This window comes from Aptenodytes patagonicus, chromosome 20 (assembly GCF_965638725.1).
Source record: "Aptenodytes patagonicus chromosome 20, bAptPat1.pri.cur, whole genome shotgun sequence".
Taxonomy (NCBI): domain Eukaryota; kingdom Metazoa; phylum Chordata; class Aves; order Sphenisciformes; family Spheniscidae; genus Aptenodytes; species Aptenodytes patagonicus.
Genome location: NC_134968.1, coordinates 509,783 through 525,454, shown reverse-complemented (window position 1 = coordinate 525,454; position 15,672 = coordinate 509,783). Strand labels below are relative to the sequence as shown.

At 70.3% G+C, this 15,672-nt stretch overlaps 2 protein-coding genes across 5 annotated transcripts; both read right to left on the bottom strand.

Annotated features, from left to right (window-relative positions):
* Positions 1–375: 375 nt before the first annotated feature.
* On the bottom strand, positions 376–8,059 carry PLEKHH3 (pleckstrin homology, MyTH4 and FERM domain containing H3). 4 transcript variants are annotated; one of them, XM_076356871.1, is made up of 13 exons: positions 7,859–8,059; positions 5,399–5,454; positions 4,639–4,727; positions 4,229–4,423; positions 3,871–4,028; positions 3,589–3,712; positions 3,099–3,396; positions 2,772–2,979; positions 2,401–2,537; positions 2,145–2,265; positions 1,616–2,065; positions 1,352–1,543; positions 376–1,264 (listed from the first exon to the last, which is right to left on the bottom strand). In XM_076356871.1, exons 1-13 carry the CDS (start codon positions 8,006–8,008, stop codon positions 1,082–1,084), a joined length of 2,361 nt encoding a protein of 786 aa, XP_076212986.1. In that variant the 5' UTR covers positions 8,009–8,059; the 3' UTR covers positions 376–1,081. The 4 variants fall into 4 exon arrangements, with proteins under 4 accessions (XP_076212986.1, XP_076212987.1, XP_076212988.1 ...); XM_076356872.1 differs by having other exon boundaries at positions 2,410–2,537; XM_076356873.1 differs by lacking the exon at positions 7,859–8,059 and adding an exon at positions 5,759–6,274.
* A 3,019-nt stretch (positions 8,060–11,078) lies between these two features.
* CCR10 (C-C motif chemokine receptor 10) lies at positions 11,079–13,237 on the bottom strand. The gene is made up of 2 exons (XM_076356912.1): positions 13,226–13,237; positions 11,079–12,161 (listed from the first exon to the last, which is right to left on the bottom strand). The coding sequence occupies exons 1-2, from the start codon at positions 13,235–13,237 to the stop codon at positions 11,079–11,081; spliced, it is 1,095 nt and encodes a 364-aa protein (XP_076213027.1).
* Positions 13,238–15,672: the final 2,435 nt, after the last annotated feature.

Below are 15,672 nucleotides of genomic sequence, written 5' to 3'. Positions count from 1 at the left end.
CACAGAGCAGCAGGCTAAAAATACACACCCGCCATAGCAGCGCCGGGCTCCCACGCCCTCTGGCACCGGCCCCACAGTCGCCCGCTGCTGGGGCAGTTCCCCCCGCCCAGGGCAGCCAGTGCCAGGGGGTGCCGGGGAGCTGGAAGCGGAGCCGGAGCGCTGCCTGTGCTGTTGATGAAATGCCAAAGGGCGCAGCGAGCAGCCCGGCTCCCGGCGCTGGCCGGAGGGACGGCGGTCCCTGCCCCCAAGGACACACTGTGCTGCTCCTCCCCGCCGCTGTTGCCTGTCCCAGGCCCTGCTGCACTCGCTGCCCCAGGGATCAGACCGTCCCTGCCTCCCACTGCGGGCCCAAGCTCCAGGACAGGAGGCCCAGCCTTTCCTTTGTGCATTTATTTAGAAAAACAAATAAACAAACAACACCCCCCACACACCCCCCCTAAGACAGAACCGACAAACTTTACAGAGGCAACATTGAGGGGCCGAGCCCGAGCCGTACCAGCCACCACCCCACCAGCCACCCCTGTGCCACGAGCTCCGCCACGGGGCCACCACGAAGCGGCAGGGCCCGGCCACTCGGCCAGGTGCAGCCTGCTGGTCCCCGAGGTGGCTCGGCCAAAAGCCGCCCGCAGCTTTCCAGGAGGGGGTGGGTTCAGTGAACAGACAGACAGACAATGGCACAGCACCGCTGCCCAGCACCCCCTGCCCCAGGCAAAGCCCCGGGGGAGGCAAGAGCCAGGGCACGGGCAGAGCTGCCAGGCAGCACAAGTGCTGGAGGCAAAGGCACCGGGGTACAGGGGACCAGAGGACGGGAATAGGCCTGGGGGCAGCATGGGGGACCACAGCGTGGCGGCCCTGCTGCCCTCCAGGGAAAGTGCTGGGAGACATGGGGGGGCGCGGGCATCTCGAAATAAATTAAGGAAATAACCAGAAAGGCAACGGCGGCACAGGGAGCACAAGCCCCTGTCCCCCTGCTCCGGGGAGCAGCTGGGGACCAGCACAGATCTGCCACTTGCTGCCGGGCCGGCCGCCCTCCCCACGCCATCCATTGGGAGCACCCTGCATGGCCGCACCGGCCGCCGGGCTAGCTGTGGAAGGAGCCCACCGGTGGCCGATGCTGCCAGGGCCCAGCCGTGGGGCAGAGCCCCTGGGGCAGCGCAGTGGGGGCTGAGGCGGGGGGGCTGGTGGCCGGCTCCTGGGGCCGGAGCAGCCTCCGGGCACCCGTGGAGGCGAGGTACGTGTTGAGGAGCTGGGCGATCTCATCCACCTGCGGGATACTCTGGGTCAGCCCGGGGCGCCCGGCACCCTGCAGCCCCCAGGGGGAAGGAGGGATGGAGGGATGGCTGCCCTGTACCTGGGAGGTCTCGAAGAGCAGGTCCCGGTCCTCCACAGAGAGGCGGAAGGTGCTGCTGTCAGAGGCACCGAAGGAGGAGATGCGGCCGTAGCAGAAGCTGTCCAAGGGCTCGGGCTCCCCCGGCTTGTAGAGCGAGACGGCCTTGGCCCCAATGCCCAGCCACAGCCGCTGGGGCCCGGCCCCCACCGGGCTCTGCAGGGAGAGGGGTGTCAGGGCTGCCCGCTGCCAGCGCTGCCCACCACCCCTGCCCCACCGGGGCCTCACCGTGCGCAGGTCAACGTCGAAGAGCGTGGAGCCGAAGCCAGGCCACTCCCGCACCAGTGCCACGTAGGCAGCCATGGCCTCGGGCCGGCCCATACCCTGCAGCAGCTTCCACTTCTCCACGATGGCGGCCATGGTGCTGGCCCCCTCCTCCCGCAGGCGGCCCCGCAGGCGCTGGTCCCGCTCTGCCCGCTGCTTGGCCAGTGCCTGCCCCCAGAGCCCACCAGCCAGCAGCCCCGCACGGAGCCGGGCCCCCCGGCACTTGGTGGGGGGCTGGCGGCGAGGGGGCGGCAGGCGGGCATGCAGCACGTGGGGCGGGAAGAGCTCCTCCAGGCGCGGGAAGGGGGCGTGGGTGGAGAAGTCGCTGTTGAGGCTCTGCAGGCGCAGTGCCGCCAGCGTCTGCAGCGTCTCCTCCGACGTGGGCACGTAGCCCCGCAGCACCATCTCGTGTGCCTGTGGGAGGGCAGGGTGAGCCAGCACAGCATGGCCACCCTGGCATGGCACGGCACAGCCACACCGGTATGGCTCTCACCTGCTCGAAGAGGAGGGCGAACTCCAGGCTGTCACGTGGGACGTTGTCCGTGTCCAGGAAGCCGTAGTGCTTGAAGCAGAGCCGGCACGGCGAGTCCTGCTCCCGCTCCTCCCCGGCCAGGCTGTGGCAGAAGGGACCGGCCCCATCAGTGTGGGGGCAGGTGGGGGGAGGCACCCCCACACCATCCCCTCCCACCCATGCCCCCCCCCCCCCCCCCGGCCCCTCTCCCCCGTAGGCAGCAGAGCAGGACATTTACTTTTCAAACCTGGTGAGGATGTCAGCCAGCAGTGTGGCGCTGCCCACGGGCTGCTCCCGACGCTGGGACTGCTCATAGAGTGCAAAGAGGTTGGGGCTCTGGGACAGCCCCAGGCGCGACACCAGCTCCCGGGCCACCTGGGGCGAGACAAAGGCAACCGATGGTGACTGCGCGTCCCTGGCCGCTCAGGGCTGCAAAGGGACACAGACAGGTCATGGCGGGCAAAGGCAAGCGGCCCCCAGCCCCTCTCCACCGTGGCTCAGCTGGGAGAGACCCACAGGAACCCCTCACCTCCTATGGCACACTGCCCACCCAGCACCGCGTGCCGAAATTTCCTGAGCCCCCTGCCCGGCACAGACGTGGCCCCTCACCTCCTCGGCCGTGGTGTGGGAGCTGATGGCCACGCTGCAGGCGGGTGCCCCCGGGCAGTGCACAGTGCAGATCATCTCCTGCCGCCGCATCAGCACCAGGATCTCCTCCAGGGAGGGCACGCACTCCCGCCCCTTCGTCTTCCCCAGCGCCTCCCGGATGAAGCAGGCGTACTTGGCCATCTCCGAAGCAGGGAACCGGCTCTCCGTCCTGCAAGAGATGCCAGGAGGGTCATGGTGGCACTGACCCAATGCAGCCAGCACCGGGGCCCCAGCACCCAGCGAGCTCCCTGCCCGCAGCTGGCGCCCGGCAGCTCCACCGGCACTCACCTGTCCAGGTGGAAGCGCAGGAAGCGCAGGATGGGCAGGGAGGGCAGGAAGGTGCAGCTCATGCAGGTGAGCAGCTGCCAGTAGTGCAGGTCGCCCTGCCCGCCCGGCGCCGGCGGCTCCGTGGTCTGCTTCACCAGCTGGCAGTAGATCTCATCCACCAGCGGTGGCAGGTCCAGGCAGGTCTGCAGGACGCCCTGCATCAGCGGCACCGGGTCCCGCTCCAACTCCAGCTGCTGCAGCGAGTTGAAGAGCTTCACAGCCTCGTCGCGCAGCGTGGTGTAGCTGCAGGGGCCAGGTGCTGCGGGACAGGATGGGGGTTAACAGCCCCACGGGCTTCCCCAGGCCCGTGCCTGCCAGCAGCCAGGTGCCGTACTCACACCCAGGGCCAGACAGGGCCCAGCCCCACACCTGCCTGCCCTGCAGAGCACCCAGCCCTGTCCCGCCATCGCTCCCACCAGCCCGGGGCACAGGACCCCCGCCTGCCCCTCACCGCTTTGGTCCAGGCTGCCGTAGGGGAAGGGCAGCAGAGGAGCGTAGAGGGGGCTGCTGGTGTAGCGCAGGATCGGGTTGCAGCGGTAGATCTGCTCCAGGACCTCGGGGCTGCCGCAGTGCTCCTGGGAGGGCGAAGCGATGGCAGCAGCTGCAGAGGGGCTGCCTGACCGAGTGCCTGGCACAGGCACCCACTGCCACTCCAGGGCACATGAGGCCCCAACCGTCTGTCCCGGCCCTGCGGACGGCTGCAGGTGTGGGCAGCCCCATGCCACGGGCTCACCTCGACGTCACGCATGAGCAGCTGGGTGGGCGTCTGGACGGGCGCTTTGCTGTCGATGACCTTCTGCACTGCGCACACCCAGTGCACAGCCTCGTTCAGGTGCTCTGTGTACAGGCGGTAGCAATGCTTCCTGCCAAACACCGTCACGCTCCAGTAGCCTGCGAGGGACAGACAGCTCACCTGCTGCCCACCAGCACCCTCGCCCCAAGGAGTCCCGCCCCAGCCAGGCCGGCTCGACGCCCCGGGGCTTGGCATAGCCCCTCCTCTGGGCGATGAAGGCCCCCCAGCACTGGGAGGGCGATGAAGGGCATGAGGGGCTACAAAGGCGCAGCCCAATCAAGGGGCGCGGGTGCCTTACCCGTCTCCTTGTAGGTCTGCTTGTCCGGCCAGAGCACAGAGCAGAGGCTGGTGAGCACAAGGGAGCCCAGCCGCCGGGCCCCCTTCTCGTTGCTGCTGTAGTAGTCCAGGGAGTCAGGCGTCAGCACGAACCAGTACTTCCGAGGCCGTATCCAGGGGGTCTTCACACCGCCCCGCACCTCCCGCTGCAGCCAACCTGGGAAGGGGAAGCCTTAGCCCCTGCCACCAGCACCATCCGCCCCACCGGCTCTCTGGTGCAGGGCAGGGTCTGCCTGGCACCAGCCCAGCCAGTGCGCCCTGTCCCTCTGGGACGGGATCCAGCCACAGTCGGGGCACGATCCTGCCAGCCATGGCTGTGCCCTAGCTACTCCAGAGGCAGAGGCCCCCGTGCCCCAGCCTGGCTGTGCCCACCTTTCACGAGAGCATCGGGGTCATCCTCCACTGGCCCTGGGCCCTTCTCCACGATGAGGCTGCGCATCTCCTCCGCGACAAGCAGAGACCTGAGGATGACACATGGCTGAGCCTGGGTGCCTGTGGGTGCCTCCCATGGCCCCTGAGTGGGGAGCTGGCCCGGGGGGCTCCGGGCACCCCGCAACCCCACGGTGGGAACGCAGCAGAGGCATTGGGTGCAGATGACCCTGGCTAAAAATAAGCTGTTTGCAGTCGCGGCCCTGCCAAGGAATTCGGAAAATGAACAACCAGGAAGGAATGTTGGCAGCGGCGTCGGCACTGGGAGGACAGGGAGCAAGCAGGCCCCTGTGCCCCGGCACCCCATCTCCCCGGGCACACACTGCCCCAGGGCACAGCCTCTGCTGGTGGACATGGCCCGGCAGAGCCTCCCACCCTGACAGAGCCTCCTGGCACAGGAGGAGCCACGCACAGCCCCCATTGGCTAAGCCTGTGGCAGCCAAGCCATCCAGCATGGCAGAAGGATGGAGACGTGCCCGAGGATGCACCAGGGATGGAGACGGAGCGCAGCAGTCCTGGCCCTGCCGTCCTCTGCTCTAGCCGATAGACCGGCACAGCATGGTGCCAGCTTCGTGGGCAGGATGGTACGGTGCACACCGGCACCAGTGCATCCTCCCACGGCATGCCAGGCCCCCAGCTCTCACAGCACCATGCAAGGGATGCGACAGGATGCCCAGCGGGCCAGAGGCAGGGGGTCACTCACCGCTCCGAGCCACTGCTGCTGCGAGTGGGCTGGCTCAGGCTCACCTCCAGGGACCCCTGGGGAGGAAGGAAATGTCTCAGCCCCACGGGCACCACCTGGCACCCCTGAATGTCCGCCCGATGACTGCTCGCGTCCTCACCAGCCCAGCTCCAGGCCCAGAGGGACAGGCTCACATCCTGCTGCCGTGGGGCAGGGAGCCCCCATGCCCCCCATGGCCATGGCAGGAGCCAGGGCTGCAGCTGGAGCACCCCGGGGGTGCAGGGGCAGCCATCGGGCGTGCTGGCCGTGTATCCTTGGCTGACCCGGCAGGCTGAATACCGTGCAGAATTGCACAAGGTCAGTGCTGAGTAATACGCTTACGGCACAAAGTCCCATTGTAATGAGGCCTCTGACTTCCTGCCCGCGGCGGTGGGATGTGGCGCAGGGAAGTCCCTGGCCCTGCAGCGGGACGGGGGCCGGTTCCTCCTTGCGCAGCACAACTTGACGTGGACAGTGCCGCTCACGTGATGACCCCGGCACACGTGCTGGGACACGAGGCAGGGCCCAGGCACGGGCAGGCACCGGGTCGGGCAGGGCGCCCCAGCAGAGCGGGGTGCGGGGATGCGGCAGCGCTGGCGGATGCTGCCCCGGGAGATGCGCGGGTGCTCCCGCCAGCTGCAGCCCAACAGGGCAGCCGGAGGCACGACAGGCCAGAGCGCGCCACGAAACACCAAGAAAAAGAGACAGCTGCTAAAAATAGTGTCGGGGAGGGGGGAGCCACTGCAGGTACGGCTGCGCCATGGGGCAGGGCTGGGCGCTGCTGACCCGTGGCATTAAGGGCACCTGTCGTGCAGCGCCAGTGCCCAAGCACGGGGCCAGCTCCTCCAGCCACTGTCACATTGCTGATGTCGCTGCCAGGGAGGGCTCCACGCGCTCCCGCACGGCTGCAGGCACAGAGACAGTGCCCAGCTCCTCGGCCACGGCCCGTGGGAGGAGGAGGCAACAGTGGTGGCCGGCTCCTTCTCAGGGATATAAATAAACAGGAGAGGAGCCGTGGCAGCAGGGCCGGGGCAGCTGCTCCCACGCTCCCAGGAAGGGGCGGCCGGCGCTGTGGGTTTCTGAGGACCCCCCGGCCACGGCAAAGGGCTCCCCAGGGAGCTGGTGTAACGGCCACCCACGCCAGCCCGGACCTCTGGAGCCAGCACGGCCCATGGGACACGGGAAGCCCAAAGACGGCTCCTGCCATTGCCGTGCCCTTGGCACTGCCACCGGTGCCTGGAGGGACCAGCTCCAGCCCTGCCGCTGTCCCTGCTGCTCGCCGTCCGCAGGGCTGGCACCGCTGGGGAAGGGGACCCGCTGCTAGGGGACAGCTGGTGGGGGGGACTCAGGGCTGCCCCCAGCCCTGCACAGCCAGGGCAGCCCAGCGGCAGCAGGGCCGTGTTGCAGACCCCATGGTGGGCAGGGGTAGAGGGGCCGCAGCAAGCGGGACCAGGCTCTCACCACCTCCCGTGTCCCCTCCGGGCAGGGACACGGCCCCATGGATCCGGGTGCAGGAGGCAGCCGGAATGGGCGGGAGGAACCCCTGGGAGCCAGGGTTCCCCCCACTGCCCCATGCTATCAGCCGTCCCCCACGCAGCCCGGCCGGAGGAAGCGCCGGTTTCCGCCACTCTGCTTCCCTAAACAGAGGAAGCAGCCGGAGCGGGGAGATCCAGGCCTGCTCCCCGCGCCTGGCACGTGCTCCCGGGGTGCTGTGTGCCAGGAACAGCCCCGGCCTGCTCTGGCAGGTCTGTGCGGAGCTGCGGCCAGTCCCGAGGAACTCGTCCCGCGAGGACCCTCCGCAGCCCGGCCAACCTGACCTCGGCAGCAGCACAGGGCAGGTACGGCCCCGGTGCGGGATCTGGCACCGACAGCCCCACGGCTCCTGCCCCGAGGAGCAGGCAAGGGCAGGGCAGCGCGGGCAGGGCAGCACCCAGCACCACGGGTGGCCCTGCTGCCCAGCCGGCCTGGCAGTGCCCCGGCTTCAGCTGCACGCCAGCACCCGACGGGCGCCCGGGTCCCGCCGCCGCGGCACCAGCAAGGGCCCCGGCGCCGGGAGACCCACGCCGAGATCCAGCCGGCAGCGGCGCCCGCAGGCCCCCGCACCCCTCGGCTCTGCCCCGCGGGCTCCGGGACCCCCACACCCGCCGGGCCGACCCTCCCTGCGCCCCGCGGGGAACCCCGGCCAGCGGCGGGGACGCGCCAAGGGCAGCCCGGGCGGCGGGACCGGCGGGGACGTGCCCGGGCAGGCGGCGGCCGCGCTCGCCAGGGAGGCGGGGACCGGGAGGGGGCCGGGGCAGCGCCGCCGAGCGCGGGGGCCGGTGCCGGACGGCCGCGCCGAGCCGGACAGAGCCGTGCGCCCCGGGCGGGAGGAGCCGCGCACCGCCGGTCCCGCCGCGCCGTGCCCAGCCGCGGCTCCGGTGCCCGTCCCGGTGCCGGCCCCACCTGGTCTCCCTGGGCGCGGAGCTCGAAGGACGCCTCCTCCTCCTCGGCCTCGCCGTCCGCCTCCCGGTCCGCCTCGCCGTAGTCCCGCCGCAGCAGCGTGAAGCCCTGCCGGCAGCACAGCAGCCACCACAGCCCGCCCGGGAACGGCATTGCCCCGCCGGCACCGGACGGGACGCGACGGGACCGGGACGGGACGGGACCGGGACGGGACCGGCCCGTCGCCCGCCCGCGCCGCGCACCGGCCGCCGCCGGGACCGGCCCCGCCGCCGCCGCCGCCCCGGGCGGGCTGGGCCGGGCGCGTCACCGGCCCCCGCCAATCGCCGCGCGCGGCCCGGGGCGGAGCCAGCGCGCCCGGGGCGGCGGGGCCGCCGCTTGCGTCATCTGCCGGGCGGGGGCGCGCGCCGAACGGGGGGAGCTTCGGGGGCGCCGCGCGGCCGGGCTGCGACAGGGACGGTGCTCCCGGAGCCACCGCCGGCTCCGGCACCGGGCATAGGCCCCGTGCCAGGCGGAGCGCGCTGGTTCCAGCAGACCCGGGGGTGTCACTGGCCGCGGCATCGAGCTGCCCCGCGGCACCGGCGCTACGTGCTGCCCCAGCCCCTCCGCTCCGCAGCACCGACGCCCGTCCCGGGAAGGCGGCTCAGCCCGGCACGGTGCCGAGCCGTGTGCCGGCGGGCAGCACCACGGGCTGCTGGTGCAGGCAGGGGCTCCGCGGGCAGGAGGGCACCGTGCTCGGGCAGGCCTGTCCTGCCGGCCCTCATGGCGCCTTCCTGCCAGAGGAGCTGGTGGAAGGGGCTTGTGGCGGGGTCGCACTGGGTGTCGTGGCGAAGTGGTGCGGCTCAGCTCGGCCCTGGGCCCTGCCCGACAGCAGAGAGTCCGCAGCACCCTCGAGCCGTGGGTGCCGTGGCAGCGCCCAAGCCCCGGTCCCTCTCCCGGAGCCCCAGAAGGGGTTAAGCACATCAGCCGCAGCTCTGGCTTTGCTACAGCTGTTGGGTCAACACTGTCTCTGGGAGCCCGTGGTGCCGGGATGCACACGCAGGAAGCGCCGGCTGCCAGCTCTCCTCCCACGCAGCCAGCGCCGGGCCTGCGCCTGCCTGCGCCAGTGGCTGAGCCCCAGTGTGGGGCCGACAGGGCAGCCAGGGCAGGAATGGGCACCGGGGCACCGGGGCAGAGCCCACCAGCCATGGTGGGGGACAGAGCCAGTGTGGGGCCGGGCAATGTGAGGAGACGGTGGCATGGCTGTGGGGCAGCCCCGGGCACGGCTGTGGGGCTGGCTCTGGGGCCAACCCCAACATTGCCGTGGGGCCAGCGCAGGAAGGGAGCGGGGTCGCCTGAGGCTGCAGGCTGGGCAGGGAGCGGGGGCAGCTGCACTGCTGGGCCAGGTACTACCCGAATCTGGCCCTTGCTCCCCGCCGGTGGCAGGGTCGGCGCAGCGGGGCAGAAGGTGGCAGGGGACGGGGGCCCATCACCCCAGCTCGGCAGCTGTTGCGGCTGCCGAGTCAGCGGTAATTGCATTTCCAGCCCAGCAGTAGGTGAAGGGTCCAGGATGGCTTCTCGCAGTCGGAGTGCTGGACTAATCCCGAGCAGAAGGCTGGGGGTGAGTGGGAAGCAGCCTCCAGCCCCGGCAGGACCAGGAGGTGCTTCCCTGCACACCTGGCTCCGCTGCGGAGACCACATGAGCAGCTGTGGCAGATCCAGGCCTCATCCCGCTCCTGGCACCCCGGAGTGCTTCTTCAGCTGGGCCCGGTGCATGGGGCTGCTGCATGGCCCCAGGTGTTGCCGGCCCGTGGCCCTGTGCCACTCAGCATGGTGCCAGCCCCGTGGGGGTGAAGGAGTCCGGGCCGTGCCAGCCCCAGCCATGGTGCCCTGGCCCCATTGGAAGTGGGAGCTGCTGGGCCGGGATGTGCTGGGGCAGAGGAACTCATAGGGGAAGTGAGGAGGGGGGAGGAAAGTCCCTCTGGCTCCTCTGTCCCCCTGCCCCGGGAGGGGGTTTCCAGCTAGACCCAGGGCAGGTTTTTCAGGGGGCCCTCTGCTGTCACCAGCCTGGGAACTCCCAGCCCCTCTGGCACCCTGCCCGTGGGGACGCTGGCGTGGGCTCTGCCGCCACCACCTCGGCCAGGGGCTGTGCTGTGCTGGGGGGGGTGACCCCTGCTCCTGCCCCCAGCCACCAGCTGCCCCCTCCGACTGCCTGGGCCGGGCGGGAGCCACCGCGGGGCTGGGGGTGCCGGGCCCGGGCCCGGACATGCCCCCACCCTGCCCAGGAGCCGCTGCGGAGCCGGCGGCGGTCCCTGGGCCATCGCCCTCCTCACGCCCCCGCGGAGCCCCCGTTCCCCGGCCCGGTCCCTCCGTCCCCAGCTTGTCCCCGCCCGCTCCCCGGCTGCCGGAGCCCCGGCTGGGCGCCCGCCCCGTGTCCGGGGGAAGCCCAGGCAGGGGACCGCGGAGACAGGCAGGGCATAGGCGGGGAACAGGCAGCGGACGGCGGGAAGCGCGAGGTTCTGCTGCCGCCTGCAGGCATCCCCCCGCCAGCGCCGGTGGGCACGGGCGGGCTCGGGGCCGCCCCCCCGTTCCCCGTACCCCGCTCCCCGGCCCCGGCCCAGCAAAACCCTCCCGGCAGCACCGGCCCGTCCCCTCCCCGGGGCAGCCTCGGCCCGAACGGAGACGGCGCTCGCCCAGCGGGGCTCGACCGGGGTTTATTGTGAGGGTGGGAACCAGCTGCCTGCCCGGGCCTTGCTGTGTGCATCCGCCGTCCCGAGCTCACCGGCACCGCACAGCCCCCCGCAGCACGCGTGACATTGCACCGCCCCCCCGGAGCACGCGTGACATTGCATGGTCGCCTGGAGCACGCGTGACGTTGCACGGCCCTCCACAGCACACATGACATCGCACTGTCCCCCCAGAGCACGCGTGACATCACACGGTCCCCCCAGGGCATGCGTGACATTGCACACCCCCCCAGAGCACGCCTAACATTGCAGGGTCCCCCCCCGCCCGGCGGCGCGCTGGGCAGCGGAGGCGCTTGCGGGGCCCACGGGTGCTGCGGGGCTGCTCTTCCCTCTGCCCACACGTGTGCGGGCACCATGCGGGTCGTCCGGTGCTGCCCCTGCCAGGCTGCTCTGCCGGGGCCCGGGGCAGGTCCGTGCACGAACGAAGCTCTCCCCGGGGAGCCGCGGAGGGGCCGAGCCCCCGGGTGCCGGTCCCTGCCCCGGCCGCGGGCACCGCGTCCCTACGCCACGTCCTGGCAAGTGGAGAGCGATGTCCGTCGGCGGGGACTGGGGCAGCTGGGGCAGCGCGGCTCGAGGGGCCCCACACAGCCGGCATCGCTGGCCAGCAGCCACAGCTCCTGGCGGAAGCGCTGGCCCAGGAAGGCGTAGAGCAGGGGGTTGAGGCAGCAGCGCAGGTACGCCAGCCCGCCGGTGACCAGCAGCGCCAGGTCCTTGCGGCGGCTCTGGGCACAGCTCACCTCCCAGCTGGCCAGCAGCTCGGCCGCGTCCAGCAGCACCATCAGACTGTGGGGCAGCTGCAGGGCCACGAACACCAGCACAAGGGCCAGCAGCACCCGCAGCGCCCGGTGGGGCTGGGTGCCACGGGCCGCCAGCAGTGTCCGGGCCACAGCCGCGTAGCAGCTCGCCATCACCAGGAAGGGCACCGCGAAGCCCAGCACGACCTGTACCAGGTTGGTGGCCCCCCGGGCTGCCCGCGAGACTGCGCGGGGGAAGACCACGCGGCAGAGCTGGAGGTCCTGGTGCTGCTCCGCTTGGCTGTAGACAAACTGGGGCAGTGCCAGCAGCGTGGCCAGCAGCCAGGCCAGCCCTGCCGTCAGCCAGCCGTGGCGGCGAGCCCGCGGGCGCAGGCGGCAGGCGGCCGGCACCTGCACAATGGCCACGTAGCGGTCCACGCTGATGCAGGTGAGGAAAAGGAAGCCGCTGTAGAAGTTGAGGGCATAGAGGCCCTGCAGCACCTTGCAGGCAGCCGTGCCCGGGGACCAGCCCTGCAGCGTGTCGGTGACAGCAAAGGGCAGCGTCAGGAGCAGCAGGAGGTCAGACAGGGCGAGGTGCAGGAGGCAGACGTCAGTGATGCTGTGTGCCCGGCGGTAGCGGGTGTGTGTGAGCAGCACCAGCCCGTTCCCCACCGTGCCCAGCAGTGAGAGCAGGAGGTAGACAGCAGGCTGGTAGGTGCGGGCGAAGCCCTGCACTGCCTGCTTCTCGCAGAGCTCAGGCAGTACGCCATCCTCCCACGAGTACCCATCCTCCCAGGCGTAGAAGTCAGTGGTGGCGGTCGGCTCCGTCGAGGCGGGGCTGGGGGTTGCCTGTGCAGAGGGAGGCTGAGCAAGGAATGCTTGGAGGCGGCAGCCCGGCTGCAGCGTGCAGCACACCGTGCCCAGGGCAGCCCTCCTCCACCCAGCCCTGCCGTGGGGAACGTGGGTGTGCCGCAGCCCCCGGCCCTGCGCTTGGGGTGGTTTTTGTCTCACACCCACCCCAAGGCAGCAGGAGGTTCACCGCACTCAGTCATTGCAAGAGCAACCGCACGCTTCCCGAGCAGCTGCCTGTGGCGCAGAGCTGTTGGGGAGACGTGACCCCGTCCGCGGCGTCCCCGGCACAGCACCACATCCCACGAACTAACTGTGCACCCGCTGCAGGTGAACTGCTCCTGCAATCCCCTGGGGCTCAGCACCCAGCCCACGGCCCCGGTCGCCCCATGCAGCTGGGCCTCGGGGCTCCATGCCGGTATCCCCAGGTGGGTGCTTTAGGCAGGTCCCCGCGTGCACCCTTGGGTGTGCGCAGGGAACTGCCCAAAGCACCCACCTACCCGTGCACCACCATGGGGACCCCAGTGTTGGCACAGCCCCACACTGCCCGGTCCTGCTCCCAGCCAGGGAGGTCCCAGGGCATCCCACTGCCTTGCACAGGTTGCAGGCAGCTGTGCACAGTCCCAGCTCTCGGCCTCTCAGCCCTGCTCTGGGGCAGAGGAACGGCGCTGCAGCCTGGCACTGGACAGCCCGACCCCATTGCCACAGAGGTCAGGATCCGGCATGGCTCTGACTCAGAGTAGCCTCATGACAGCAGTTTCTCTCCGGCTCCCGTCAGCGAGCCCAGGTGGCTGGGTCTGATCCCCCCACCTGCTCCGGGGCTGCAGGTGGGATCTGAACCCAGCGCTGGGGCAGGTTGATTCCCCAGCAGCTCCCCCAGCCCCTTTCCTGCTCCAGGCCCTGGGGACCTGGAGCACCTGGCGCTGCCTTGCGTTCCCTGAGGCTTTGCCTTTCAGCCCAAACCCACATGGCTCACAAGAGAACTGTTTAAAAGCAACAAGAAAAGCCAGTGAAGAGGGTCCCCGCCCAGGCCCCAGTGAACCCCTCGCCCCATGGCCCCTCACCTGCTCCTGCATCGCGCAGCGGGACCTTTCCCCCTGGCCGATGGGTCTGGAGCCGTCTGCGTCTCAGCACTCTGCAACCTGTGGTTTGACCACGTGCTGCTCCTGATACCGAGAGTGGTGCAGAGCACAAGCCCAGCCCCAGGGAAGGAAGGCGAGGAGGCAGATGCGACCCCACGCCGGAGCCCGTCCTGTACCTTTTACTTTGTGGCTAGCATCTGCATGCCGGGAACAGAAATAGCAGCTCCGCTCAGCCCCTGTCACGCAGGGCTGGGGGACAAGCCTGGGAGCACCCGGCTGTGGGGAGCAGGGTCTGTCTGAGGGCACCCAGAGCATGCAGGAGACCCCAGCCCGCCTCGGGGCTGTCTGCAGCTCCTGCCCCACAGAAGGGGCTACCTCTGTGGGGCTGGAGGGGAGGCTGGAGGGAGCCGGGCCAAGGATGGGAATGTGGGCCACTGTGGGCTGGTGCTGAGCTGGGCACAGGCAGGATGCTGGTCTGGCGGGACCAGCAGAGCCACATCTGGTCCAGGAACGGCTTGTCCTGACGGGAAATGTGGCGGTTCCAGGAACTGGGGCAGCTGCTGGTGCAGGGTGTCCCAGGCAGGCCCCAGCCCTGCCCTGCACCCTCATGCTCCTGTGCCCCTGCACCCCCACGCTCCTGTGCTCCTGTGCCCCCATGGCACTGGGCTGGCGTGTTGCTGGTTGTTGACAACTAAATTCCCAACTCCTCATTAAGAGGCAGATTAGTTCCTGTGGGGCAGAGGCCCCACTTTCCTCTCCCCAGGGGGGAGCAAATTGATCCCCGGCTTTAATGGGCTTTCTGCTGTTTTCCACGGTAATCCCTCAATCCCGCTTTCTCCTCACTACAGCCGTCTTTGCCGTGGCTTATCCCAGCTCTGCCCTCGGCCCTCCTGATGCCTCCAGCCGGGCGTGGGGAGCAGGCAGGTCCCTGCCGGCCCCAGGAGCTTGCTGCCAGTGCCCGCGGTGCAGCGGGGCCATGGAGCTGCTGAGCCCTGGCTGGAGAGTGGCTGGGCAGAGGCAGCCTGGCCCCTGGGCCACGGGGTGTCCCCAGGGCTATTTGTTGGAGGGTCTCTACCCCTCCCCTGCTCTTTCTGCAGTGCAAGGACACTGACTGCAGACCTCCACTCTGTGCCAGCTCTGGGGGTGCCATCCTGCACCCTGCATCCTGGAGGAAGGGGAGGGAGGAGGGTCCTAGGGCCAATGCTGGCCCTGCGGCCAGCTGTGGGTGCAGAGCAGGGATCCTGCGTGGCCCCGCCGGGGCCATCACAGACATGACCCAGCACAGGGACGGGACGTGGGGCTGTGGCTGGAGCAGGCAGCACCCCTGGGGTGTCAGGATAAGGCCAGGTGGGGCTGTGCCTCTCCCAGGGACGGACCCGCAAGGGTCCGAGGGGTCTGGGGGACAGGAGGGCCGGTGGCCTCGTCCCTGGCACACGGCTCCAACTCCCAGTAGCAGAACTCCTGGTGTGCCACTGGCTGCCGCGCAGTCCCGCTGCACCTGGGGCTTTCTGTTCCTTCTTTTGCTGGCCGGCCCTGGCCTCAGCTCTGCCTGTGCAGGAAGCAGCCCTGGCAACCGCCGCCCACAAGTGACAGCCGTGCTGCCCTGCCCGGCGGCAGCCAAGGTGCCCAGCACGGCACTGCCAGGCCTGGGGACAGAGCCCTCGTGCCAGCGGTGTGGAGCTGCCTGCACCGAGCACCGCCAGGCCAGGCTCCTGCCCAGCACCAGGACCCTGCTTGGACCCAGCAGCCCCCGGTGCATCCCCATCCCTTGGGGCTGGGCTTGGGGTGCTGCACGGGGCTCCTGGGATAGGGGGACTCCCCGCAGAGCTGGGGGGACACAGAGCACCACACAGTCTGTGGGGCAGGCAGCATATGTAGGCCACGCAGCTGCCAGCCCCCCTATCCCCTCCCACCCCGTGGGTGTCTGGGGATGTTTGGGAACAGACACAGGCTAAATCCCATCTTCTGCACCACTGGAGAGACAGACGACCCCGAAACCCGCAGGCCTTAATCTGCGGCTTGATTACAAACTGCCACCACATCTGCTGCGGGAGGGCTGGCGGGCACTGCTCCAATCCCCCCCTGCTGCTGCCACTGTGGGCGCTGGGCGCCTGGGTCACATCTGTGGGGGGTCGCATCTGGGGGGGGCCACGCCTGCGGGGGGGTCACACCACCCAGCCTGGTGGGGGCTCGGGGCAGGGCTGGGCACAGCAAGGGCCGGGGGCTACGTGGGAACCGGTGATGCCCAGGGAGCTCCCTGCATGGCCTCACTCGTGTCTGCCCCATGCCCTACGCTGCCCGTGCCCCGCTCTGCCCACGCACCCCCACCCCGCGCCCACCCGGGCCACGGGCCGTGGTCTGGCTGCAGCCCGGGGCAGCTGTAACCCCGCACTGGACCCGGCGCCGAGGACCGGGGGAACCGGAGGGCC